Source organism: Bufo gargarizans, unplaced genomic scaffold, assembly GCF_014858855.1.
Source record: "Bufo gargarizans isolate SCDJY-AF-19 unplaced genomic scaffold, ASM1485885v1 fragScaff_scaffold_573_pilon, whole genome shotgun sequence".
In the NCBI taxonomy this organism is placed as follows: Eukaryota; Metazoa; Chordata; class Amphibia; order Anura; family Bufonidae; genus Bufo; species Bufo gargarizans.
In genome coordinates, this window is record NW_025334138.1 from 81154 (window position 1) to 109047 (window position 27894).

At 47.2% G+C, this 27894-nt stretch overlaps 1 protein-coding gene across 4 annotated transcripts; it reads left to right on the forward strand.

Annotated features, from left to right (window-relative positions):
• Nucleotides 1-2607: 2607 nt before the first annotated feature.
• On the forward strand, nt 2608-27863 carry DCAF1 (DDB1 and CUL4 associated factor 1). Of its 4 annotated transcripts, none has more exons than XM_044273269.1 (24): nt 2608-2676; nt 9152-9263; nt 9399-9475; nt 9949-10022; nt 10097-10210; nt 12760-12897; nt 15363-15887; nt 17091-17192; nt 18305-18463; nt 18874-19053; nt 19331-19540; nt 19685-19854; nt 20160-20284; nt 20920-22183; nt 22264-22462; nt 22570-22652; nt 22737-22821; nt 23326-23559; nt 23974-24067; nt 24150-24254; nt 25085-25158; nt 25638-25739; nt 25874-26123; nt 27064-27863. In XM_044273269.1, the coding sequence occupies exons 2-24, from the start codon at nt 9154-9156 to the stop codon at nt 27120-27122; spliced, it is 4533 nt and encodes a 1510-aa protein (XP_044129204.1). In that variant the 5' UTR covers nt 2608-2676; nt 9152-9153; the 3' UTR covers nt 27123-27863. The 4 variants fall into 4 exon arrangements, with proteins under 4 accessions (XP_044129204.1, XP_044129207.1, XP_044129205.1 ...); XM_044273272.1 differs by having other exon boundaries at nt 15363-15833; XM_044273270.1 differs by lacking the exon at nt 2608-2676 and adding an exon at nt 2742-2809.
• Nucleotides 27864-27894: the final 31 nt, after the last annotated feature.

Consider the following 27894-nt stretch of genomic DNA (forward strand, 5'->3'; position numbering starts at 1 on the left):
ATACGGTCACTGTGTAAGCGGTGTGTAGGAGATACGGTCACGGTGTAAGCAGTGTGTAGTAGATACGGTCAGGGTGTAAGCAGTGTGTAGTAGATACGGTCACGGTGTAAGCAGTGTGTAGGAGATACGGACACGGTGTAAGCAGTGTGTAGGAGATACGGTCAGGGTGTAAGCAGTGTGTAGGTGATACGGTCACGGTGTAAGCAGTGTGTAGGAGATACGGTCACGGTGTAAGCAGTGTGTAGGAGATACGGTCACGGTGTAAGCAGTGTGTAGGAGATACAGTCGTTTAATTCTCCATTGTCACAGTATTTATAGTTACCTAATCAGTATTAGTTACAGTCACTCACATTGGTTGAATTGGCACATGGATACACATGTGAGCAGTAACGCCACGTCAAGGCTTCAACCCTTGTTACTGACCAATCACACACCATGCTTTTCATTCATACGCATTTGGTATTCCAGATGTTTTGGACTACACCTCCCATAATACTTTACCAGCATGATGGGAGATGTAATTCACAGCATGTGGACGGCCTATGGGTGCCGACCTCTGAACTCGCGGTGATCACAGTACACAGGAGCAGCTCGTCACCTGTCAGATGCCCCTTCAATGCTCCCGCCCGGGCGCGGGCCTCACACATGGGCTTCTTCTTACCACTTCAGGTACTTTGTGTTCCATAGAAGAACATGCTGGTCAGAGTTGTGACACAATTTTTTTTTTATTAAAATGGTTAGAGCAAATGGCAGAACAGACGCAGTGCAGCAGACGGGGATTACAGAACCCAGTGAGAGACGGATCTGGTGGCAGGTGTGTCCTTCTGGATGGGGGCCGCTTCTCATCCTTCTCCAAGTGACGAGATGACTGCAGTTTCGTAGCAAAAAACATGCCATGGCATAGGAGATATAGGGAATTTTTATTTATTTTTTTGTTAAAATAGGGTTGTACACATCTAACACACAGGCCACAAATATAATACACTGCCCCCCCCAAATATGCTGCACATACATCCCCCAATATACCGTACCGCACAGACAGCCCCCCCATATACTGCACAGACAGCCCCCCCATATACTGCACAGACAGCCCCCCCATATACTGCGCAGACAGCCCCCCCATATAATGCGCAGACAGCCCCCCCATATAATGCGCAGACAGCCCCCCCATATAATGCGCAGACAGCGCCCCCATATAATGCGCAGACAGCCCCCCCATATACTGCGCACACAGCCCCTCATATACTGCGCACACAGCCCCCCCCATATACTGCGCAGACAGCCCCACCATATACTGCGCAGACAGCCCCCCAATACACTGCGCACACAGCCCCCCCATATACTGCGCAGACAGCCCCCCCATATACTGCGCACACAGCCCCCCCATATACTGCGCAGACAGCACCCCATTTAATGCGCAGACAGCCCCCCCATATACTGCGCAGACAGCCCCCCAATACACTGCGCAGACAGCCCCCCCATATACTGCGCAGACAGCCCCCCATTTAATGCGCAGACAGCCCCCCCATATACTGCGCAGACAGCCCCCCATATACTGCGCAGACAGCCCCCCATATACTGCGCAGACAGCCCCCCCATTTAATGCGCAGACAGCCCCCCCATATACTGCGCACACAGCCCCCCATATACTGCGCAGACAGCCCCCCCATATACTGTGCGACAGACCCCCCCATATACTGTGCGACAGCCCCCCAATACACTGCGCAGACAGCCCCCCAATACACTGCGCAGACAGCCCCCCCATATACTGCGCAGACAGCCCCCCCATATACTGCGCAGACAGCCCCCCATTTAATGCGCAGACAGCCCCCCCATATACTGCGCAGACAGCCCCCCATATACTGCGCAGACAGCCCCCCCATTTAATGCGCAGACAGCCCCCCCATTTAATGCGCAGACAGCCCCCTATATACTGCGCAGACAGACTCCCAAATATACTGCGCAGACAGCCCCCCAAATATACTGTGCAGACAGCCCCCCAAATATACTGTGCAGACAGCCCCCCAAATATACTGTGCAGACAGACCCCCCCATATACTGTGCAGACAGACCCCCCCCCATATACTGTGCAGACAGACCCCCCCCATATACTGTGCAGACAGACCCCCTATATAATAGAACCTATATATAGGAGGACAATCAGTCAAGAACCAATATGAGAATAGCTCCTGCAAAGGGTTAAAAGTGCTTTTGGCATGGATATTCATGCTTACCCTCGGCGCTTGCGCACTGGGACGTAATTTTTCCCTACCATCACATTGCGCAGGCGCGTATATCGGGTGGATTTTAATGAGTTAACTGCGCTTGCGCACTGCCCCGTGATTTTTCCCTACCTCGGCTCCCAGACGCATGCGCAGGTTCCCGGCGTGCTGCTAAGTTCAGCCTTGAGCTTTTCACTAGAGTGTCCTTTTGGGCATGCGCAGATGGAGAAAAGTGAGACACGCCCCCCGACGTCATCGCTCATGCGACAGGAAGTCAGAGGGTAGGGAAATCTCACGAGGTAGGGTAGTATAACGCGTCACCGTCACTAGGACTACAGCACCCACAATCCTGTGCGTCCGGACAGTCTGTGGAGGGAAAGAGAAGGCGCGCGGCTCGGTGACGTGTTAGCTGTGCGACAGAAGAGCCGAGAGCGTGAGAGACGGAGGCCGAGAGGTGAGAGACACCGGGGGCGATGGCAGACTGAGGGGGAGAGAAGGGAGACCGGAGCCGGGCGGCGGAAAGAGACCGAGGGGAGCGAAACCGGGGGAGAAGAGACAGGCTTTGAGGAAGAGAGACAGGTTGTCAGGTAGAGACAGGCTCTGGGGTAGAGACAGTCACAATACAGGAGGAGAGACAGGTTGTCAGGTAGAGACAGTCACAATACAGGAGAAGAGACATCTGAGGTAGAGACAGTCACAGTACAGGAGGAGAGACAGGTTGTCAGGTAGAGACAGTCACAATACAGGAGGAGAGACAGGTTGTCAGGTAGAGACAGTCACAATACAGGAGGAGAGACATCTGAGGTAGAGACAGTAACAGTACAGGAGGAGAGACATCTTATGAGGTAGAGACAGTCACAGTACAGGAGAAGAGACATCTTATGAGGTAGAGACAGTCACAGTACAGGAGAAGAGACATCTTCTGAGGTAGAGACAGTCACAGTACAGGAGAAGAGACATCTGAGGTAGAGACAGTCACAGTACAGGAGAAGAGACATCTTCTGAGGTAGAGACAGTCACAGTACAGGAGAAGAGACATCTTCTGAGGTAGAGACAGTCACAGTACAGGAGAAGAGACATCTTCTGAGGTAGAGACAGTCACAGTACAGGAGAAGAGACAGGTTCTGAGGTAGAGACGGTCACAGCACCGGAGAAGAGACAGGTTCTGAGGTAGAGACGGTCACAGCACCGGAGAATAGACATCTTCTGAGGTAGAGGCGGTCACAGCACCGGAGAATAGACATCTTCTGAGGTAGAGGCGGTCACAGCACCGGAGAATAGACATCTTCTGAGGTAGAGGCGGTCACAGCACCGGAGAATAGACATCTTCTGAGGTAGAGACAGTCACAGCACCGGAGAATAGACATCTTCTGAGGTAGAGGCAGTCACAGCACCGGAGAAGAGACATCTTCTGAGGTAGAGACAGTCACAGCACCGGAGAAGAGACATCTTCTGAGGTAGAGACAGTCACAGCACCGGAGAATAGACATCTTCTGAGGTAGAGGCAGTCACAGCACCGGAGAAGAGACATCTTTTGAGGTAGAGACAGTCACAGCACCGGAGAAGAGACATCTTCTGAGGTAGAGACAGTCACAGCACCGGAGAATAGACATCTTCTGAGGTAGAGGCAGTCACAGCACCGGAGAAGAGGCAGTCACAGCACCGGAGAAGAGACAGCTTCTGAGGTAGAGGCAGTCACAGCACCGGAGAAGAGACAGGTTCTGAGGTAGAGGCGGTCTCGGCACTGGATGAGGTGGCAGAGCTCCCTGTCTGCGCTCCTCGGACTGGACCGGAGCAGCCGCCTCCGGTTCTGATCTCGTGGTAAAGGCGATATTACAGAAAACAAACCTCAATTGTTTTCAATTTAATGGCGATTATTGATTTTCTTGATTATTTTTGTATTTTATATCGGAACGTCCGGTATTTATTTTCCTGCCGCTGTTTTCATTCTCACCGTTGTTTGGCACCAGGACTGATTAACATTTATATTTTATAGGGACAGTATAGGACAGGAGCGGTTCCGTTATCTTTGCATTTTTCCTCTTTTTGCGCAGTTCACGGGCGGTGTAAATATCGCAATACCATAAACGTGTGATGTGGTGGTTGTTTTAACTAAATATAACCACTTTTATGGAAAAATAAGTAATAGAGAGGGGTCGGTGCCGCATCCAAGAGGAGGGTGAGACTGACCCTGGTACATGTGAAGGGGGTAGAAGGCAATTGCCTAAATATTAGTTACCAAAGGAATTGCGTGTAGGAATCCCCAAATATTATAAAAAGCTGTAAGAAGTGGATCTGTAGCAGAAGGTTAAATAAAAAAATATATATAGTCAGACGGGGGCAGGCGACGGGGCGACGAGACGGGGGCAGGCGACGGGGCGACGAGACGGGTTCTGAGCTAGAGAAAGTCAATAAAGGAGAGACAGGTTCTGAGGAAGAGACAGTCCCTGGTTCTGTGAGGTCACAATTGGCAGATGTAATGGGTGACAATGAGGTGACAGTTTGTGTTGTGGAGCAGCAGAGAAGACGTTGGGGGTTGTGGCTGCTGGAAGAGACCCAGTGACAGACAGCAATGGGTGAGAGACGGGGACGAGACGGCTGTGAACTGCCTGAGATGGTTGACACCTAACTGGTCACCAGATCAGCTGGGGTGCCAGTGATGTTTTTCTGCTCCAGTGGGGTGTGTGGTTGGGTTGTACCACTTCCATAGTGGCGCGGGGGGGGGGGGGGGGGGCGGATGTCATATTTAGAGAAATTTTTAAAATCTAATAAAAAAAAAAAAATGGCACAGATGTTACACAGTGCGACGCTCGACTCCAGTGGCGGGTTCTGTCTGATGCTATATATATATATATTTTTTGCTTCAGTGAATTGTTTGCGGAAATGTAAGCCTCATGCAGACGTCCGTGGAACATGGTCCTTGAGACACCGGACTGGCATTGGTTGCTATGACGCTGTGCGCTCCTGCAATGCCAGTCTGGTGTCTGCATGAGGCTTTACTATCGTGTTACAGAAAATAGGAGGGAACGCCCTGCGCTCTGTGTGGTGATCAGTGCCGGAATCCCACAGCACGACCACCTGAGCTGTCTGCGTTGTGGTTGTGATCTTGGCCTTTTTATTAGATTTAAATACAATTTAGTAGATAACACCGCGGCAGATACAGCAAGGAGCTGTCCCAGTCTGGGCAGCACGGTGGCTCAGTGGTTAGCACTGGTGGGGCAGCACGGGGGCTCAGTGGTTAGCACTGGTGGGGCAGCACGGGGGCTCAGTGGTTAGCACTGGTGGGGCAGCACGGTGGCTCAGTGGTTAGCACTGGTGGGGCAGCACGGTGGCTCAGTGGTTAGCACTGGTGGGGCAGCACGGTGGCTCAGTGGTTAGCACTGGTGGGGCAGCACGGTGGCTCAGTGGTTAGCACTGGTGGGGCAGCACGGTGGCTCAGTGGTTAGCACTGGTGGGGCAGCACGGGGGCTCAGTGGTTAGCACTGGTGGGGCAGCACGGGGGCTCAGTGGTTAGCACTGGTGGGGCAGCACGGGGGCTCAGTGGTTAGCACTGGTGGGGCAGCACGGGGGCTCAGTGGTTAGCACTGGTGGGGCAGCACGGGGGCTCAGTGGTTAGCGGTTTAAATCCGACCAAGGACAACATCTGCATGGAGTTTGTCTGTTCTCCCTGTGTTTGCGGGGGATTTTCTCTGGTTTCCGCCCACACTCCAGATACTGATAGGGAACTTAGATTGTGAGCTCCTCTGGGGACAGTGTGATGCTATTGTTTGTACTAGGGTTGTTTCGGGTATTGAATTTCCGATACCCAATCGATACTTTTGTCTGGTATCGACCTCAATACCGGGATTTGCCTTTTTTCGATACTAGTTTTCGCTATTGCACAGTCTAGTATCAGAGAACATGGAGCACACTGTTGTCAGCACGCTCCATGTTCTCCTCATCAGCGCAGGGGAGAAGGAAGCAGTGTCTCCCTCCCCCCTGTGCCATTGCCACCAATGAGGAGAGGGGGGCGGGCGGGCGCACTGGGTCACCAATGAGGAGAGAGGGGGCGGGCGCACTGGGTCACCAATGAGGAGCGAGGGGGCGGGCGCACTGGGTCACCAATGAGGAGCGAGGGGGCGGGCGCACTGGGTCACCAATGAGGAGCGAGGGGGCGGGCGCACTGGGTCACCAATGAGGAGCGAGGGGGCGGGCGCACTGGGTCACCAATGAAAGTAAACGTTGAATACAAATCCAGGAGGCGGGTGCTGGCGGGGAGCTGCGATCACTGGCAGTTAACCCCTCAGGTGCCGCACCCCCTCCTGTATTAAATGTTAATTATTATTGGTGGCGCGGTGCGCTGCGGAATATAGTAGCGCTATATAAGTGCATAAAATAAATTCTCTGTAGCAGAACCCCAGAGGCACCGTCCTGTCACATCGTTCAGGCTGACTGCGCAGCAAGCAGCGACATTTCTAATGTTCTTATGATCCGTAGGAAAAAAAAGAAAAAACGACTAACGTTGTGATAAATAAGTCTTGGATGGCGTCATTACCCTGCAGCGGTGACCCTCTGTGGTTGAGGCAGTGGGTGTTTTTCGTGTTCACAGCGTCTTTTTTTCACTCTGTCGCCGTGTTCCGGAGCCATGTGCTCACGTGTTTTCCTCCTCCCCTGTGTTCACTTCTCCCCCCACGATTTCAGTGCACTTGGCGCCACCTAGAGGATTATCACGGGTATTGAACACTCGCTGTAGTCACCGCTGCCTCCCCCCTTCTCTGCCTCTCACACGACTATTTGTGTTTTCCGCATTTTTTTCGGATAGCACACTGACCCATTGATTTCTATGGGGCCCTGCACACTTCAGTGTTTTTGTGGAGTGTGTGGCATTTCCACAAATGATAGAACATGTCCTGTTCTGATCCGTATTGAGTAGAATAGTATAAAATGTGGATTATGAATACGGTTCTGTGCATGACGCCTGACTGTGGATCATTTCATCGGATCCTTCATGGGATTTATCGCTCATCGTTCACATTTCTTTTATGTTCATTTATAAATAATTACTTTTGTAAGGGTGTGATCACACAGCGCGGTTGTGAGGCGGTCAGGTAACGCACGCGGTGGACTGCATGTATAATCTATGTTTTAGGCTGCATGGACACAAACGTTTTGTTTTTTGCGGATAGGATGCGGACCTATTCATTTCAACGGGTCCGCAAAAAATGCGGACAGCATCAGTATGTCCGTTCCGTAGCCCCACAAAAAAATAGGAACAGGTCCTATTCTTGTCCGTTGCATTGTTACAATGGATCCGCAAAAAAACTTATGGCATACGGATGTCATCAGTTGTTTTTTTTGCGGACCGCAAAACACATACGGTCGTGTGCATGTAGACCTAGGGTGCTTTTTTTGACTGCAATCATTTGTGTACCTGTGCGGTTGGAGAACGGACGACTTGCCTGTACCCCAGGCGGCTGATCAAATGTGCGGCCACAAGAGGCTGGACGTGTCTGACGTGCGGTCATCATAACTCTAAAAATATAGGTCTGTCTCCAGATCCTATTTCCCCATTGCCTTCTGAGAAATTAGATGCTGCGATGCCTAACCGCAGCATGACCGCGAGACGACCGCGCTGCGAGCTCAGGGTACGGCCACACAATCGGCTTCCTACATGCAGTTTTGGAAGCCAAAATCAGGAGTGAATTCACTAAGATAAGATGTCGTATCCGTCCGTTATCCTTTCTCTTCTTTTATGTCCCACTACTGGTTTTAGCTTCCGAAACTGCATCAGGAAACATGACCTTGTAGCCGCACCCTAAGGCCTCTTGCACACAGCCGTTGTGCGGCCGTTCCGTGCATTGGGGACCGCAATTTGCTGTCCCCAATGCACGGGCACCGTCCGTGTGGCGGGCAGGACAGATCGAGACCCATTCAACTTGAATGGGTCTGTGATCCGTCCACACTGCAAAAAAATAGAACATGTTTTTTGCGGTGCGGAGGCACTCCGTTGTGCTTCCGTGGGGTTCCATGCCTCCGTTCGGCACTGCAGCTCCAGATTGCTCACCCATTCAATGAGTCCGCATCCATGATGTGGGGTGCACACGGCCGGTGCCCCGTGTATTGCAGACTTGCTGTTTGCAGGCCACAATACGGCCACGGCTGGGCAACAGTCCTAAGGCTCATGCACACTACTGTTGAATGTTTTGTGGTCTGCAAATTGTGGATCCACAAAACATGGATACCGGACGTGTGCGTTCCGAATGTCCGGGACACAAAGAACAGTCCTATCCTTGCTCTATATTTTGGCGGATGCCGCTGACTGCACACGGTGTACTGTTTGCATCTTTTGCAGCCCCACTGAAGTGAAAGGGTCTGCTTCGTATCGGATGCAAATAAAAAATACCTTTTGTGTGCATGAGGCCTAAGACTGTGAGATGGCACCGGTGTCAGCCGCCTCCACAAGTGCTGCATTCATGATGATTCCCCCAAGGAGGCTACAAAACATGAGGAATGTAAAATATGACCGCCACCCCCCATGTGTATATCCTCATGTCACGGCAGTTCTGGGATCTTTTCTGTGTAAACCTACAAACTATCTTCATTTGAATTCAGTCTATTGCTCTCTGTGATCAGCCGGGTTGGGTTGCTGAGAGGATGGCTGTGGCAGGTGAACGCACTATAGTAACAGGAGTTTATTAGCTCTGGATAATATATTTGGAAATGTTTTTCCCCACTGGTCTCTAACCAGTGCTGTGCAGCCCCCTGCTGTGGGACTCGCCAGAGGAGACCTGTGCTGTACCCGACATACTCCGTGCCATTTTGGGGATGTCATACCATTGCGTCAAATTAAGAAAAAAATATGTCAATCTGCAAATTGATGTCTCAGGATTTAGTGTCTCTGGTTTGGAGGATTCGGATCAGTGAATTTCTCACTGTTATTTTTCTCGTAGACATGGCATCCACCGGGACTCACGTTGACTCTAAAGCAGAGCTGACCTCCCTGTTAGAACAATGGGAGACCGGACACGGCAGCGGGCAGGACATGGTGCCCATATTAACCAGGTGAGAGAAGAAAGCTGCAAGTGATCTGCTGACTCCAAAGTCCTGGGAACCAGCAAGTCACAGATTTCCTTATAATGGTAGTAAACTGAGATGTGAGAAGACATTTAATTGAGCCTTTCCCCATTTTACTCCTAGGATATCAGAACTGATTGAGAAAGAGACAGAAGAATATCGCAAGGGCGACCCCGACCCCTTCGATGACAGACACCCAGGTAGGGGAAAGTTCTGTGCATTTTGCAGTTCCCTCTGCTCACCTGCTTCCAGCTACAATTACCAAGCAATAAATCATAAACTGGATCAGCTGTCAGTGACCAGTGGTTCCAGTAATGGCACACATATCAGCATGGGAAGCGCTGGAATCTCCTCCTCCCTGTACCGATGCTGTTAGCGGAGGGGTGTTTGAGGTAAAAAAAGAGAGGTTATGGCAGCATCAGCGAAGTGTGCCCCCGCGCAGAATGATACTTAGATTAACATAAAATAAACTCAGGAACAGGAAGAGCTCGGGTGCGCTGGGTGGCGTGGGCTTACCTGCTCATTTGGATATGAGTGAACAAGATCTGTCTGGTGTAAGAGGGAATTAACTGGGACAGGCTCCCTTTAAGAAAATCGTCTTCTCTGTGTGGCTGTAGTTGGCTGTATGGTGTTTGTAATTTCTTTTGTGTTATACTATTGTTGTAATATCCAGGTCGAGCAAACCCCGAGTGCATGCTGGGACACCTTCTGCGCATTCTGTTCAAGAACGACGACTTCATGAATGCTGTGAGTGAAGGGAAACGTTACTTTAGTCCAGTCTCTGTTGTCGCCCTTCATGACATATTGCCTTTCTCCTTCAGCTGGTGAACGCGTACGTCATGACCAGCCGCGAGCCTCCCCTTAACACGGCCGCCTGCCGCCTGCTACTGGACATAATGCCTGGGCTCGAGACTGCTGTGGTTTTCCAAGAGAAGGTTTGTGCATGCGCGAGTCTGTTCTTGGGTTCTCACAATACCATAAAAAAGTATTTCGATACTCAATACCATTCAGTTCCACGTAAAAGAAAATAAAACACCAAAAAAGCTCATCCAGCACATAATAGAACAGTCTTATCCTATTTTTGGGGGGACAAGGTGACTAAAAAATGTCGATTTGCATATTTTTCATTCATTTTTTTCCCCCGCTACTGTGTTCACCGCATAGGAGATATTTTTAAAGATTTTAATAGTTTGGACTTTTTCAGACGTGGCGATACCTAATCTTTATTTTTATTTTTTTGTTTATATATTTTTTTACACATTTTACTTCCTGATAGTGAAACATTTTAGTCGATATAATTCATCTTTTATTTATAAAAAAAACAAAACTAATCCCACATTTTGAATTTATCTGCTTTTAAGACAGAAGAGTTATTACTTTATGTCCACTTTCATGTTGGCATCATTTTGTAAATGTAATTTTATTTTTTAGGATCTTATAAGGCTTAGAATTTTAGAAGAATTTTTTTTTAATTTTTAAGAAAATTTCCAAAACCCACTTTTTTTTAAGGACCACTTCAATTCTGAAGTCACTTTGTGGGGCTTATATAGTGGAAACCCCCCATAAATGTCCCCATTGTAGAAACTACACCCCTAAAGTTATTCAAAATTGATTTGACAAACTTTAACCCTTTAGGTGTTCCAGAAGAATTAAAGGAGATTGGATTTTTTAATTTAACTTTTGGCAGATTTTCCATTTTAATTCATTTTTTCCTGTAACACATCAAGGGTTAACAGCCAAATAAAACTCCATGTTTATTATCCTGATTCTGCAGTTTACAGAAATACCAAAAAAGGCAGATTTCACTGGGATAATTTTAAGTTGCCATATGACATTTAAAGACCCCCTCGATGCACCCCTAGAGTAGAAACTCCAAAAAAGTGACCCTATTTTGGAAATTGTAGGATAAGGTGACACTTTTATTGGTATTATTTTGTGGTATATATGACTTTTGATTGCTCTATAGCAGGGGTGCACAACCTGCGGCCCGGGGGCCACATGCGACCCTTGATACCATTCTGTGCGGCCCCCAACCATCTGGTAACAGACATGTATGCCTATGTCTTGTGGCTGCTCACATATATTTTTCATGTATTTCTCCCATTAGATGGGAGTCCTGGAAGTGTAACTAGACACAAATGGTATATAATGTGTGTTCAATATGCCATAAGTGCAATATTTCAGTTGTTAATACACAATTTCGGCCCTCGTCATTGGTTCAGTCTGGCAATGTGGCCCCCAACCAGGAAACGTTGTGCACCCCTGCTCTATAGGTAACCAAATAATGGCTTTTTTTACAGTGTTTACCTGACAGGTCAGATCATGTGCTATTTCTATAGAGCAGGTTGTCATGGACACGACAATACCAAATATGTCTACTTTTATTTTTATTTTGTTTCAGTTTTACATAATAAAACTGAAAGCCATATTTTTATTTTTTGGACGATTATCTTATGTAGGGGCTCAGTTTTTGCTGCATGAGGTGATGGTTTGATTGGTACTATTTTGAAGTACAAACTACTTTTTGATCGTTTGGCATTAAATTTTTTTGTGATGTAAGGTGACAACAAATAGATGTTTTATTTTTAATATTTTTTTAACGGTTTTCACCTGACTAAATCATGTGATATTTTTATAGAGCAGGTTGTTAGACGCAGCGATAACTTAATTTGTCCTTATTTTTTACAATGTTATATCTTTTTATGGGAAAGGGGCTTTTTTTTTTGTTTTTTTATTTGAACTTTAATTATTTTTATTTTTTTTGTCAAACGCTTTTTTCACCCCTCTTTTATTATTTTTGTTTCACTATTGGACTTCAACATTACAGGGTCTGATCCCTGCTTCAATGCAGCACAATACATCTGTATTTAGTTTGCCTATGAGACCCAGCCTGGGCGTACATGCCAGGCTCCAAGGCCTTTGAATGGCTTGGGGCTGCCATGGCAAGTTGGCAACCATCGGGTCCCCGCCACCGCAGGATGGCCTCAAGCCGCTGGCCACCGCACCACCAATGAAAATAAGAAACCGCAAATATATGCTCCGGAGAGCTAGCTCTATATGCGTCGGGTGCACCTGTCCGAAATGACTGGGAACGTTGATCCCATCAAGCACCGTCATTTAACCCCTCAGGGGCCACAATCCCCGACTCTACTGTGCTGCTGATGAGAACGCTGCACGTGCAGAGCGCAGCATGCGCCATGTTCTCTAAAGAGAAGCGCAGTAGTGCAGCAGAGTATCGAGGAAAAGCAAATCCCGGTATCGTATTGATCCAGTTGAAAAAGTATCGATTGGGTATGGAAAGTTCAATACCCGGTGCAACCCTAGTTTGTTCGCTGATTATTTTGCTTTGATGTATTAAACATAAACCACAAACCGTTCAGTTCAGCTCCCTGGAGGTCACTGATGGGAGGCGGTGATGCCAATCTTTTAGTTTTGGTGTAACTTATTGTGTGGGAGCTAATTGCATTCCTTGTTCCACTATTAGGAAGGAATTGTCGAAAATCTTTTCAAGTGGGCACGGGAAGCCGAGCAGCCCCTCCGTACATATGCGATCGGACTGCTAGGAGGAGCCATGGAGAATCAAGATATTGCTGCAAATTATCGTGATGAAAACTCTCAAATGGTAAGATGCTAAATTACTTTTAGTTTATGGTGCAGGGGCACCATAAATTCATGTAGGGGCCTCTCTGAACACCTGTCTACATAAGAAATGGAGTCACTCTAAATTACATTACCCAACCTGTGCTGATCTTCAGTTACATCCTGTATTATACTCCAGAGCTGCACTCACTATTCTGCTGGTGTAGGCACTATGTACATACATTACTTATCCTGTGCTGATCCCGAGTTATATCCTGTATTATACTCCAGAGCTGCACTCACTATTATGCTGGTGCAGTCACTGTGTACATACATTACTTATCCTGTACTGATCCTGAGTTACATTCTGTATTATACCCCAGAGCTGCACTCACTATTCTGCTGGTGCAGTCACTGTGTACATACATTACTTATCCTGTACTGATCCTGAGTTACATCCTGTATTATACTCCAGAGCTGCACTCACTATTCTGCTGGTGCAGTCACTGTGTACATACATTACTTATCCTGTACTGATCCTGAGTTACATCCTGTATTATACTCCAGAGCTGCACTCACTATTCTGCTGGTGCAGTCACTGTGTACATACATTACTTATCCTGTACTGATCCTGAGTTACATCCTGTATTATACTCCAGAGCAGCACTCACTATTCTGCTGGTGGAGTCACTGTGTACATACATTACTTATCCTGTACTGATCCTGAGTTACATCCTGTATTATACTCCAGAGCTGCACTCACTATTCTGCAGGTGCAGTCACTGTGTACATACATTACTTATCCTGTACTGATCCTGAGTTACATCCTGTATTATACTCCAGAGCTGCACTCACTCTTCTGCTGGTACAGTCACTGTGTACATACATTACTGATCCTGAGTTACATCCTGTATTATACTCCAGAGCTGCACTCACTATTCTGCTGGTCCAGTCACTGTGTACAGACATTACTTATCCTGTACTGATCCTGAGTTACATCCTGTATTATACTCCAGAGCTGCACTCACTATTCTGCTGGTCCAGTCACTGTGTACATACATTACTTATCCTGTACTGACCCTGAGTTACATCCTGTATTATACTCCAGAGCTGCACTCACTATTCTGCTGGTGCAGTCACTGTGTACATACATTACTTATCCTGTACTGATCCTGAGTTACATCCTGTATTATACTCCAGAGCTGCACTCACTATTCTGCTGGTGCAGTCACTGTGTACATACATTACTTATCCTGTACTGATCCTGAGTTACATCCTGTATTATACTCCAGAGCTGCACTCACTATTCTGCTGGTGCAGTCACTGTGTACATACATTACTTATCCTGTACTGATCCTGAGCTACATCCTGTATTATACTCCAGAGCTGCACTCACTATTCTGCTGGTGCAGTCACTGTGTACATACATTACTTATCCTGTACTGATCCTGAGTTACATCCTGTATTATACTCCAGAGCTGCACTCACTCTTCTGCTGGTACAGTCACTGTGTACATACATTACTGATCCTGAGTTACACCCTGTATTATACTCCAGAGCTGCACTCACTATTCTGCCGGCTTCAGAGCGTGAGTTGCAATTTAGGATCAGTATAGATGAAATAAGACAATATCTTAAAGTGACTCTATTTTTAATCTAGATTACGTTGCTCTATAATCGGTGCAGCCATGTTTGTCATTTTGCCCTCAATTTAATAACCGTAATACAATAGTTTTTTTCTTTCTAGTCTTTAACGCTGTTCACACTTGTTCGGATTCACTGCAGGTTTTCAGATTTTCCATCTGGATTTGTATTACAGAAGCAGCAAAATGGATGAGGTTTTAATAAATTTCACTTATACAACACGGAAAACAATTAGCACGGGAATGTAAAGCAGTTACTTCTTTCTGCAGGAATCTCCCACGTGTTTTATATGGTGAAATCTGTGGCTGACCGGCAGCAATCTTATGTTAAACGTGTATCACTTGTAGATTTGGCCACTGATTTGTGGTGGATAATTTGTCCCCACGGATGTAGTGTGGTTTTCTCCCAATAAGATGCCCTTTGGTTTTAGACCTCTGCTCAGACCCCCAATCAGACCTCCATGTTAATATGTTCCTCAATCAGAGCTCAATGTGAATGACCCCCAGTTCAGACTTGCCTCTGCTGCCGCTCCTGTCCTCCACACTCTTCCTGTCCTGCGCTTTGCTGTGACCCGATGCCGCACGCTTTGCTGACATCCCCCCCACTTTAGGGAGGTGCGTCTTATAGGGCAAAAAATACAGTAATCTAAAGGCCATGGACGGCTTGATTTCTCATTTATTATTCGTTCTGTATCAAAAAAATACATGGATCCAACAATGATGAAGATAATTTAGAAATTAAAGCCTAAGATTCTTTGGTTTATAGTCCTTTCTCTAGTTATTATTCCTGTGCTCCCTCTCCTGTATGCCATCATTTGTGTACTATTTAGCCTCCCTCGTTCTGTTTTTTGCCTTCTTTCTATAGGTTGCGCTTGTTTTGCGCAGACTCCGTGAACTTCAGTCCCGAGAGGCATCTAATAAGCAGGAAATCAAGCGTCACAGTCCTCGTAAGCCCCTTGGCGAGCCGCTCCTCCCACTGGACGAAGAGGCTGTGGACATGGACTATGGAGAAAACTCGCTTGTTACAAGATCAAAGCCGGAAACTATTGACCTCTCTTTCCAGGCAGAGACATCTCCAGGTCTTGGGGTCATGGTTAATTCTGATGGCACTGGACCGCCGCGGAGAACAAAACCGGACACGGAAACTCACCGCAAAGTGAAGCAGAAGCTAAGCTTCTCTGAGTTTGAGCGAGCACCAAGCGAACTTTCCAACAGCAGCTGGTCAGAGATGTCTCTCTGGGTTATTGGCACCAACTACAGCTTGTCCCCCCTGACCCCAGCTATTGAACAACGGCTGATCCTACAATACCTCACACCACTCGGAGAATACCAGGAGGTGAGGAGCAGCTGCCACTTACATTACTCTAGTATGCTACTCCGTCACTCTCTGGTAAGATAAAACACATGAGAATCTCACATTTCCGAGTTATCTCATTGTCTACAGATCTTTTGGGACATGTCACCAGGGCAGAGATTGGATCTCCTCCTGGGACCCTGGGTCTCTATTCCACATGTGCACTGATGTCCTGGAGTGCTGGGTATTACTTTATAGGAGGAGAGGGTCACAGCAATGACGCCCTAAGAGCAGCTTCTTGTAATGTAAAGGTTTAAAAAACAAAATATGTGTCCTGGTGTAACCAAGCAAAATCTGGTGCTAGTACTGATGAATGCTCCCAGGAAGTCGTCCTAAAGGGGTTGTGCCAAAAGCCCAGCCTCCGCTTACCAGACAGATGTGCAGTGTGTGAACACCCCTACTATTAAAATATACAAATATTTATCCCATGTGGCGACATGGGGACAAAAAAAAGTCAAAATGGATGATTTGATGTTTTTTGGTCTCTTCATCCCCCACAAAAAAAATTGAATAAAAAGTCATACACACTACGCTAAAAATGAGCCGTACACATAAAAATAAAAAAAGGTGTGGGGGTTAGAATATGGCTATGCAAAGAAAAAAAAATAGTTTCTTTGAAAGTTTAAAATTTTTTGCAGTATTAAAACACAAGAAAAACTATACCTATTGTTGTAGTGACCTGGAGAATCATAGTAACAGGTCGGTGTTGCTGCATAGCAAACAGTATTAAAAAAAACTCCATAAAACTGTGGTGCAGTGTTTTTTATATATATATATATATATATATATATATATATATATATATATATATATATATATATATATATATATATATAAAATTTCCACCCTATTTGGAGTTTTTTTTTTCCCCCCACCATATTGCTAGAAAGTGCAACTTGTCCCGCAAAAAAAATAAGCCCTCCTATATCTGTGTGAAAGAAAAAATAAAAACTTTGTGGCTTTGGGTATTGAAAGGGTTAATACTTTATGCTGCATGCATTATAATAATTGAGAAGATTAATAGGTTTGAGATTTAGATGTGATGATTTTTTTAGAGTAATACTGAGTTCTGCGGACTGACAATTGGATGAGCCGCTTCCCTCTTCTTTCTCTCCGTCACTTGCTTTGGGTTTCACCCAGTGGGTGTTGGGGACGGAAGGCGAGGGCTCGTCTCTTCCTCTGTTTTTACAGTTATCATCCCTGGGGATGGGTTATCAGTGTCGCCTCTGTCTCCTACAGCTGCTCCCGATATTCATGCAGATGGGATCCCGGGAACTCATGATGTATTACATCGACCTGAAGCGGACAAACGACGTTCTCCTCACGTTCGAGGCTCTGAAGGTAAATCCTGCGTATTCTAGCGATCTAGTCCTGGATATTATTACTCGTTTATTAATTTGTGAAATTGTTATTGATTAGAAATCTCATTCATGCTTCTTTTGTTTTGTTTTTTTGTTTTTTATATGTCTAAAAAAAATATGAACTAAACATACCACTTTTATTGATCATTTTATTTCCATCTGGACACTTATGTCATAGTGATAGAATGTGCCATAATTGTCTGATAGGTGCAGGTCCTATCTGAAGAACAGGCCGCCGCCGTGCAGAGGACCTCCATTCATTGCTAAGTCTTCTCAGCACTTTTTGGAAGCCTTATAGTAGTAAATGGGGATAGCTGTGCTTGTGTCCGTTCGTAGCTGGGCCCCTTTGTTGAGAGGGGGTCCCACAGGACATCTACGGCATGTTTTTTCGATATGCCTTAAATGTCCATATAGGACAACCCTTTTAGGGCTCTTTCACACGAGTTTTCTGTCCGGATACGATGTATGTAGTGACCACATGGCTTTCGGACTAAATCCAGACCTTTTTTGAGCCTAATCTCTGCGTTCAGAAAAATCGCAGCAGGTTCTGTATTAGGTGTTTCCCCCCCCACGCACCTTACTCCATAGAAGTAAATGGGGCTGCGTGAAAGACAGAAGGTGTCCGGATGCAGTGCTTTTTCCACTTGTGGTTGCTCGGTGATGTATTTTTAGTTTTTGAAGAATGCATGCAATCCGGACAGATAAAATCGCACACACTTATTTCAGTCTTTGGAAATGCTGATTGCACTTCCCTGAACAGGTTCTGACACAAATCCGTATTGCTTGTGTAAAAGGCCTTAAAGGGGTAGTCCGGTAGTTACAAGTTATCCCCTATCCCAGCTGCAGGACCCCCACCGATCTGATGGTTATCCCCTATACAAATGATAACTTGTACCTTCCGGAATACCCCTTTAAGCTATGGGAGAAAGATCCATTTGGTTGCAGTCCATCCGTCAGCCCTTCCCATCCTTTACATCCATTGCAGAATGAGTGATGTATGAACACATTCTTTTGCACTAGATGTGAATGTTCCTTGCAGCTCTTTCCCCTCTGTTTTAGGTCTTTCATTAACCAGTTATTTTCTCCGCACAGCATTTGGCATCTCTCCTCCTTCACAACAAGTTTGCTGCAGAGTTCGTTGCTCATGGTGGAGTGCAGAAACTGCTTGAGATTCCCCGTCCCTCCATGGCAGCTACTGGGGTGTCCATGTGTCTGTACTACCTGTCCTACAATCAGGATGCTATGGAACGGGTGAGTCCTGTATTGTGGTGTAGGGGACAGAACCAGGTTCTGAACGACGTAGCGCTAATGCACTGTACGTAACTGTACTGCTGCGTCATCTGGCCACGACCAGGGCTGATCCCAATCTCTAAAAGTAAACCATGAATGTTGTTATTCAATGAGATCAAGCACAGATCATGTAGATATTCCAAGAGAAAATCTGTTAGAAAAATACAATTACCTTTATTTACTGAATACTGATCGCTCCAAGGTAACAGACTCTCCTTCGATAATTCCTGTTCTGGCTGGCATATATGCGAGTAGGAGTATCAGGGAGTAATGTGTTGTGTGTCTCCCTAGTCTTCGTAGCCCCATGTTCACACTGTTAGGTGGTGATATCCCGTCGGACAGGATCCTCACGATCTTTGCTCTTCTCCTAGGTCTGCATGCATCCTCACAAGGTGCTGGCAGATGTGGTAAACTACACACTGTGGCTCATGGAGTGCTCCCATGCATCAGGCTGCTGTCATGCCACCATGTTTTTCTCCATCTGCTTCTCTTTCCGAGCTGTTCTGGAGCTGTTTGACAACCAAGATGGACTGCGGCGGCTGGTTAATCTAGTAAGAGAGGCCAGGGAGGGGGAAGCAGTGGCTAGGTATCTGTGGGGCGGTTAGGATCTATTTTTGGTACCTGCCAGATCCTCACTGAGAAACTTTGACTTCTCTCCACACAGAGGCCTCTTCCGTCTCTGGTAGAGGGACACCTGCTGGAGACGCAAGTAATTGATGATGAGAAGAGGGCTCTGTGTGATGCAAGGAGGGGGGCACAGTGTGGGCATAGAACTCTGTTGGAGAAAGCAGGACCCCTCATTATGTATCATTTATTTTCTCTGCACAGATCAGTACTTTGGAGATCCTGAACCTAGAAGACCAGGGGGCTCTGTTGAGTGATGATGAGATTTTTGCAAGTCGGCAAACAGGAAAACACACGTGCATGGCCTTGCGCAGATACTTTGAAGCTCATCTCTCCATTAAGGTGGAACAAGTCAAGCAATCCTTGCAGCGCACAGAAGGAGGCCTGCCGATCCACCCTCCCCCACCTTACAAGGTGAGCAGATCACGTTTTCAGCTTTTCTTTGCTGCAGGTTGTCACTGCAGTAATCCTGTGTGCAGCTGTTTCTTGTAGTCCCTGCTCTCTGAGGTTATGCTCACTTGTTTGGTTACCATTATAAAGTCCTCTGCTTTCCATTAGTCCTGTACTTACATCCGAGAGCAGATTGTGGAGATGATGGAGTACCTGATTGCATTCGGCCCTTCTCAGCTGTACTGGGAACCTGCAGAGGTTTTCCTTAAACTGTCCTGTGTGCAGCTGCTTCTTCAGCTCATCTCAATCGCCTGCAGCTGGAAGACCTATTACGCAAGGTATGTGAGAAGGACACTGTCTGCACTAGGATTGGCTCTCAGTGGCTGATCTTGGATGTCTGACCTCTGGAACCGGCATCAGTTATTCGAATTAAGGAGCTGGGGCACCCGCTAATGCTTTACGTATGCCCTCACTTGTGGTTGTGTCCATTTCTGGAGCGCGGCCCCCTTTGCACTACATGACCTTCAATATCTAGAGACAGTGATTGATTGGTCAGATTGGCTGAGAAGCCTTAAGTCGCTGATAACAGAGCGTATATTGTTTGTAATGACTTGCACTAGAACATCTCATTCACTCCTCACAGAAATGACACGGTCCGCTACGCTCTGGATGTCCTCGCCATTCTCACTGTGGTGCCAAAAATTCAGCTGCAGTTGGCAGAACAGGTGGATGTTTTGGATGATGCAGGTTCCACGGTCTCCACTGTAGGTAAGAAGAGACACTAGATGTCACAGTGATTGATTGTCATGTGTCTAGGGTATGGACAAAGATGGCAGGATATTTCCACTGGGGATCTCGTCACAATCCATTGTCTAATTGGCGTGTGTTACATGTGGAATTCCACGGCTACACAAAGTTTTAAAATTCATTGTGAATATCCATGACAAATCTGCAACATGCCCGTTTTTTGGTGCTGAAAATGTCTGCAGCATTTGGATAAGATTTGGGAAATGTCATCCACTTGATATTGTAATCTGCAGATTTCACCTGCGCAAATCAGTCAGATCGGAGCCACGTGGATTCACCTTTAGGCTTCATGCAGATGGCCGTGTCTATATATTGGCCTGCAAACGATGTATTCGCACCTTCCATGTGCATTCTGTGCTTTTCTAACCCCCGCTAATAGAAACGGCTATTCTTCTCTACATTAGGACATGTTCTGTCATTTGTGGCACTGTGACATGGATCCACAAAGAATATGTATAGATGTGTGTATAGCCTTGTAGAAATGAATGGGTCAGTGTGCTATCGGCAAAATGTGGATGGATGAAAAAGATGATGGCGTGCATAAAGCCTTAGGAAAATGTCTTCTCCTCCGCTTCACCGTCTTTGTTTTTCCTCAGGGATGAGCATAGTCCTGGGTGTGGCTGAGGGGGAATTTTTCACCCATGATGCAGAGATACAGAAATCAGCATTACAGATAATCATCAACTGTGTATGTGCCCCAGAAGCCCGCATCTCCTGCATTGCCAAATATGTCTCTGGAACCCCACGGAGGCGGACACCCATCTCTCAAAGTTTACAGCCCCATGGACATGGGGGGAGCGGGGAGCCGACATTGACCAAGATGTGGAATGTGGTTCAGTCTAATAATGGCATCAAGGTGCTTCTCTCGCTGCTGTCGGTGAGGATGCCCATAACAGATGCTGACCAGATTCGGGCTCTGGCCTGCAAAGCACTGGTTGGTCTCAGCCGTAGCAGTTCTGTCAGGCAAATCATCAGCAAGCTTCCCTTATTCAGCAGTGGTCAAATCCAGCAACTAATGAAGGAGCCAATCCTCCAGGATAAGCGCAGTGAACATGTCCGTTTCTGCAAGTTTGCAGCAGAGCTCATCGAAAGAGTGTCTGGGAAGCCCCTGCTGATGGGCAGTGACGTATCACTGGCACGACTTCAGAAAGCAGATGTTGTGGCGCAGTCTCGTATCTCCTTCCCAGAGAAGGAGCTTCTGCTGTTAATTCGCAATCATCTCATTTCCAAGGGGCTCCAGGAAACGGCCACAGCTTTGACTCGAGAGGCAGACCTGCCTATGACTGCCGCGTCACACTCCTCGTCCTTCCTGCCAGCAGCCACCACTCAGCCGCCTGCTACCTCTTCACCTGTTTCCCTACCACGGACACCACGTATCCCTGCCCGCTTGGCTTCCAGCTCTCTGTGCCCTCACCCTCCTTCTCGCAGCCAGCTTCCCCCTCAGTTGTCATCGCCTGTCCATGCCTCTACAGGTTCCCCTCTAATTGGTCGTATTAGTTTTGTGAGAGAACGCCAGTCACCCTGCAATGGAAAGAGATCACGTGTTCTGAGACAAAAGTCTGACCATGGCGCCTACAGCCAGAGCCCTGCATTCAGAAAACAGCTGGATCGGCTTGTGCCTTCCCCTCCCACTCTGGACAGTATCATGACCGAATACTTACGGGAGCAGCACGCTCGGTGCAAGAACCCAGTCGCCATTTGCCCCCCCTTTTCCCTTTTTACTCCACATCAATGTCCAGAGCCTAAGCAACGCAGACAAGCGCCCACCAATTGCACTTCACGACTGACCCGCCGTGCCGCCTTTCCAAAATATGGGGGTGCAGATGGAGGCTGCTTCGACCGACACCTTATATTCGGCAGGTGAGATCCATATGAGAACAGTGAACTGCAGTTATACATGATGACCATGAACTGTGTTCATGAATGTCCTCTTCTTCCAGGTTCCGTCCAATCTCTGTTTTCAAAGAGGCCAATGAGGATGAAAGTGGGTTTACCTGTTGTGCGTTTTCAGCTCGAGAACGTTTCCTGATGTTGGGCACCTGCACAGGGCAACTCAAGCTGTATAATGTGTTCAGCGGTCAGGAAGAAGCCAGTTATAATTGCCACAACTCTGCCATAACGCACCTGGAGCCGTCACGGGTAAGTACTTACTCCAGTATGTCCTCTTCCCTAGGTCTCCTTTCCAGATGTCCATTTGCCAGGTCTGTGCTTGCAGCCCTGGTTACAGCATGTGTCTGTCTCCACAGGATGGATCGCTTCTTCTGACTGCAGCCACTTGGAGTCAGCCGCTGTCTGCGTTATGGGGCATGAAGTCGGTCTTTGATATGAAGTGAGTGCGAGTCGAGGTAGACGGAGGAGGTCTCTCTGCTCCTGGTATTGCTTCCCACTCACTTGTCTTTTCATGTATTTCCAGGCATTCATTTACAGAGGATCATTATGTGGAGTTCAGCAAGCTGTCCCAGGACCGTGTCATCGGCACTAAGGAAGACATCGCCCATGTGAGTAGTTATCATAGAATAGCAGCACCAGGGCCCGGTCTGCGCCAGTCACTGGTGACCGTAGTGCACAGGAGCTGTCACCAATGTGTACACGCCTGTGATTGCAGTTAGTGCGGGTGATCATCAGCAGAAAACTATCTCTCCTGTCCTGATGTACAATGTATAAGGACAGGTAAATGTCATCGGCCTGTTTAGCTCACAGGGGATTGTCTAGACTGGATACTATTGGAACAAATCCTCAGCCGTGTGAAGAAATAGATTTTGAAAATGTTGAGTAATAGAAGCATAAGTTGCAAAACTTGACATCCTACAATGATCAGGCGTATGTGTAGAGAAATGGAAACCCCTTTTAAAGTGATATTCCCATCATAGGCTTTTCTATCTCGAGCAGAGGATAAACGTCTGAGAGATGCAGGTCCCTCCCGGATGTGACTGTCAGTGAGGGCCCCTGATGTTGGGGACCTATTCCTATATGTAATCCGCGTCCCTCTCGTCATCTTGCAGATTTATGACATCCAGACAGGACAGAAGTTGCTGACTTTATACAACCCCGATCTGGCTAATAACTACAAGCGTAACTGTGCCACCTTCAACCCCACGGATGACCTGGTGCTGAACGATGGGGTCCTGTGGGACGTGCGCTCCACTCAAGCTATTCATAAGTTTGACAAATTCAACATGAACATCAGTGGAGTTTTCCATCCGAACGGCCTGGAGGTCATCGTCAACACTGAGATTGTATCCTCTGTCATAGCTCGGGGGCATTACCGATCTGCATGGATGGAGGGCAGTGCCGCTTTATTCTGCTGGCGGCCCTGTTTTTTTTTTTTTCAGAAAACTGCTAGTTTTCTGCCAGAAATCTTCATTTTTGCACTTCATGCCTTGAATTAGTTGTAAGACTTTAACTTGCTCATGAAAGTTTTACTTCATTTGTTCTGTAACTTGTTCCGTTGTTCTACACTTAGAGGATTGGATGCTATTGTCACCATGTCAGCTGGGTGTAAGCAATGACCGCAAACAGAGATGTTAATATTTGTAATGAATTGTAGACGCAGTCTGGTAGAAACTGGCACAATTACCCACACACAGTGATTAGGTTTTCTTTAAGTTTTTTTTTAAATCTTCTGAGTTTTTCCCTAACCGTCCGCTCAGTGGGACCTGCGGACCTTCCACCTTCTCCACACGGTGCCGGACCTGGACCAGTGCCGCGTGGTCTTCAATAACACGGGGACGGTGATGTATGGAGGTCAGTGTCTTGCGTACAGTGCCCCGTCTGCTTCTCATTCTGTCTTACAACAATGATGACAATCTCCTCTGTCTTCTGGCAGCCATGCTACAGGCTGATGAGGAGGACGACCTCCTGGAGGAGAGGATGAAGAGTCCGTTTGGTTCCTCTTTCCGTACATTTAATGCCACCGATTACAAACCCATCGGTAAGTGTTGGATGAACCAGGTGTGAATTTCCAAAATTAAATCTGTGTCTAAAGACTTCAAAAGCTGCACCCAGAAGCTGAACTATGGGGTAATGTACGGACTGTTGGGCAGTCCCAGGGGGTCCTGAGAGGGGCTCTCAGCAATACCATGACACAAGACAATCCTTCCCCTCAGGACCTAAACCGCAGTCCATATAAAGACTACCCAGTAACCTGCAGGAGCGCGGCTCTTTAATTAGTCCCTAGGTAACTTTTATCTGCCCCTCCCTGGGGGTCTTCTATCGCCCATATTACATATTCTGCATGTTCTCTAACTATTCTCACGGTCTGCAGTGACAGATGAGCCTCCTTGTATATCGTGCGCAGTTACACCGCATGTATTCCCATGACGACCAGCAAGTTGTTGTGTGTGTATATTACAGCAGTGTCAGAAACGCAATGTACGGCTTAGGGCTGAGCAAACTTCATATTTTGAAGTTCGGGTTGTGGTATATGCTGAATTGCGTTTGGATTCCGTAACCACGGACCAGGACTCCGTTCCATTGCCTTTAGAGGCATTCTGTAATTCATTCCCTCATAATAGAAATCTATGGGCTGCATATCTGATCCGTTATTCATTCCGTTATGGTCCGTGGTAACGGAATCCATAACGCAATTCAGCATAAACCACAACCCGAACACAAATTTCAAAATATGAAGTTTTCTCATCTCTAGTACGGCTGTAGGTTAGCAAATCAGTAACCAGATTTAACCCTTCAGATGACATCAGTAAGACACATCCTGTTGTGTGTAATCTTGTATGATGACTGCGTGTTGTAATTACTCTGCAGCCACCATTGATGTGAAGCGGAACATATTCGACCTGTGCACGGACACTAAAGACTGCTACCTGGCTGTCATCGAGGTATGTGGGGGATGGTTTGGACTGTGGGGAGACATCCATCTTTTCCCATGCCGTGGATCCACATGTGGGTTTAGCCACAAATGAGGCTAATGGGCATGTGGCAACCTGCTGCAGTTTCTTCACTGAAATGTGAGATGAACCCCAATGCCTGGGGATGAACTACAACACGAGGAGAGCAGCAGGTCGGGCCCTGGACCCTTCATCAACTCCCCTGACTGTGTGTTCCACGGTGGTGAACCTGCAGCAAGGCCTCCATATTCCAGTGGAAGCCAATGTAAGCCACACTTACGAAGGCCAATGTTCAGCAAGCAGTTCTGGGGGGGGGGGGGGGTCTACTCAGGCCATCTATGGGGGGTACAACAAACATTTGGACTACAGCAGGAAAATGCAATAAATGGCTACCCAAGGAACCAATGATGGGGGGGGGGGGTAAGCACCAGAACATTTGAGCAGGAGATGATGCACGTCTCTTCTTCTAGAACCAAGGAGCGATGGATTCTCTGAACATGGACACTGTCTGCCGGCTGTATGAGGTCGGGAGGGAGCGGCTGGCAGAAGATGAGGACGAGGAGGAGGTTCAGGTGAGGCAACATGTCCGCCTTAGATCCTCTCTAGGGGAGGTCGGGTTTTGTCACATTGGACGGTTGGTGATTTTAAAGGTGAGTTTTCAGTTTTTCTCTATAGAGGATTCTAATGCCCTGCACTTGACTTTCAGGAAGAGGAAGAACAAGAGGATGAGGAAGATGATGATGACGACGATGATGACTCTGATGACCTTGGACCCCTGCTGACCGCTGAGCTGGAGGAAGAGGATGATGCAGGGGAGCAGGCAGGAGAGGATGGAGAGAACGACTTCTCACCTTCTGATGATGAGGAACTTGCAAATTTGCTGGAAGATGAAGATGATGATGGTCATGATGAAGACTCTGACATTGACCAAGAAGTGGAGATGATACTGGGAGACTGTGAGTAGAGAAGGTTCTGTGTCCGTTACATATGTGAGGCCGAAATGTGCTAGTGAATGGATAGGCGGCATTCACAGTGATGTCACTGCTGATCTCTAGTGATTGGATAGGCTGCATTCACAGTGAGGTCACCGCTGATCTCTAGTGATGGATAGGCTGCATTCTGAGTGATTCCACCGCTGATCTCTAGTGATGGATAGGCTGCATTCTCAGTGATGTCACCACTGATCTCTAGTGATGGATAGGCGGCATTCTCAGTGATGTCACCGCTGATCTCTAGTGATGGATAGGCTGCATTCTCAGTGATGTCACTGCTGATCTCTAGTGATTGGATAGGCTGCATTCTCAGTGATGTCACAACTGATCTCTAGTGATGGATAGGCTGCATTCTCAGTGATGTCACCACTGATCTCTAGTGATGGATAGGCTGCATTCTCAGTGATGTCACCACTGATCTCTAGTGATGGATAGGCGGCATTCTCAGTGATGTCACCGCTGATCTCTAGTGATGGATAGGCTGCATTCTCAGTGATGTCACTGCTGATCTCTAGTGATTGGATAGGCTGCATTCACAGTGAGGTCACCGCTGATCTCTAGTGATGGATAGGCTGCATTCTGAGTGATTCCTGATCTCTAGTGATGGGATAGGCTGCATTCATAGGCTGCATTCTCAGTGATGTCACAACTGATCTCTAGTGATGGATAGGCTGCATTCTCAGTGATGTCACCACTGATCTCTAGTGATGGATAGGCTGCATTCTCAGTGATGTCACCACTGATCTCTAGTGATGGATAGGCGGCATTCTCAGTGATGTCACCGCTGATCTCTAGTGATGGATAGGCTGCATTCTCAGTGATGTCACCGCTGATCTCTAGTGATGGATAGGCTGCATTCTGAGTGATTCCACCGCTTATCTCCTGACTCTGCTTCCGTCCACAGCTGACAGCTCAGACAACTCTGATCTTGAAGACGACATTATCCTAGCATTGAATGAGTGAGGGGCTGCAGGCGTCCGGTGTGTACAGGGTCCTTCCCGCCTGGAGACAGAAGAGCAGAGCTGCGTTTCGCTGTGAGGTTTGTCGGGTTGTAATAAACGCCTTCTCCCTGTGCTCCGGCGACTCTTCCCCCTCTGTTCCCACAGACTCCATGACGGACATTTTTTCTTTTGTAAACAGCAGAGCTCTTAACAGAATAGTTTTATAGAAAAAGGAAAAAAATGTAACCAAAAAAACGACGCTGGACTGTGCCCCTTCCCTCGGCAAAAAATGTTTCCTTTCTTTTTAATGTCTTGTTTTTGAGTTTTTTTTTTTTTTTTTGCACAGGATCAGCAGGGGGAGAGGATTTTGTGCAGCAAAGTATTTTTATGGCAGAATTGTAATATATTCCATAGGAAATGTGTATTTTTGTTTCTTTTCAATCGTGTACTTTTGGGGTGCAGCAGCGCGGGGAGCTCCGGCCGTCTGCGCCCGGTGCCAGAGGGTAGAGATCAGATGAATTCCTATCGGTGGGGATCCTGTGGCATTTTGGGAAGGGGAAGCGGGAGAGATGTTATTTCTGTGCGTCTTCAGAGGATCGGTCAGCGGTATCCCAACACTCGTCCGCATCATGTAATGTGACTCTCATCATCTCTGGACTCCCCAGAATTCTCGTCTGATGTTTGTTTACTGTGAATCACGAATCAGAAATCATTTCTTTTCTGTAAAGTGTATTTATTTAAAAAATAAATGGAAAAGTCACCACCTGTTGCTGTTCACTGTTATCAGCCAAGTG

What these genes read in the sequence shown, in the direction of transcription:
- DCAF1 (XM_044273269.1), top strand. Translation starts at nt 9,154, where the DNA reads ATGGCATCCACCGGGACTCACGTTGACTCTAAAGCAGAGCTGACCTCC. An exon ending in TCACGTTCGAGGCTCTGAAG is followed by an intron (nt 17,193 to 18,304) that starts GTAAATCCTGCG and finishes TTCTCCGCACAG; the next exon opens with CATTTGGCATCTCTCCTCCT. An exon ending in CGCACCTGGAGCCGTCACGG is followed by an intron (nt 22,463 to 22,569) that starts GTAAGTACTTAC and finishes CTGTCTCCACAG; the next exon opens with GATGGATCGCTTCTTCTGAC.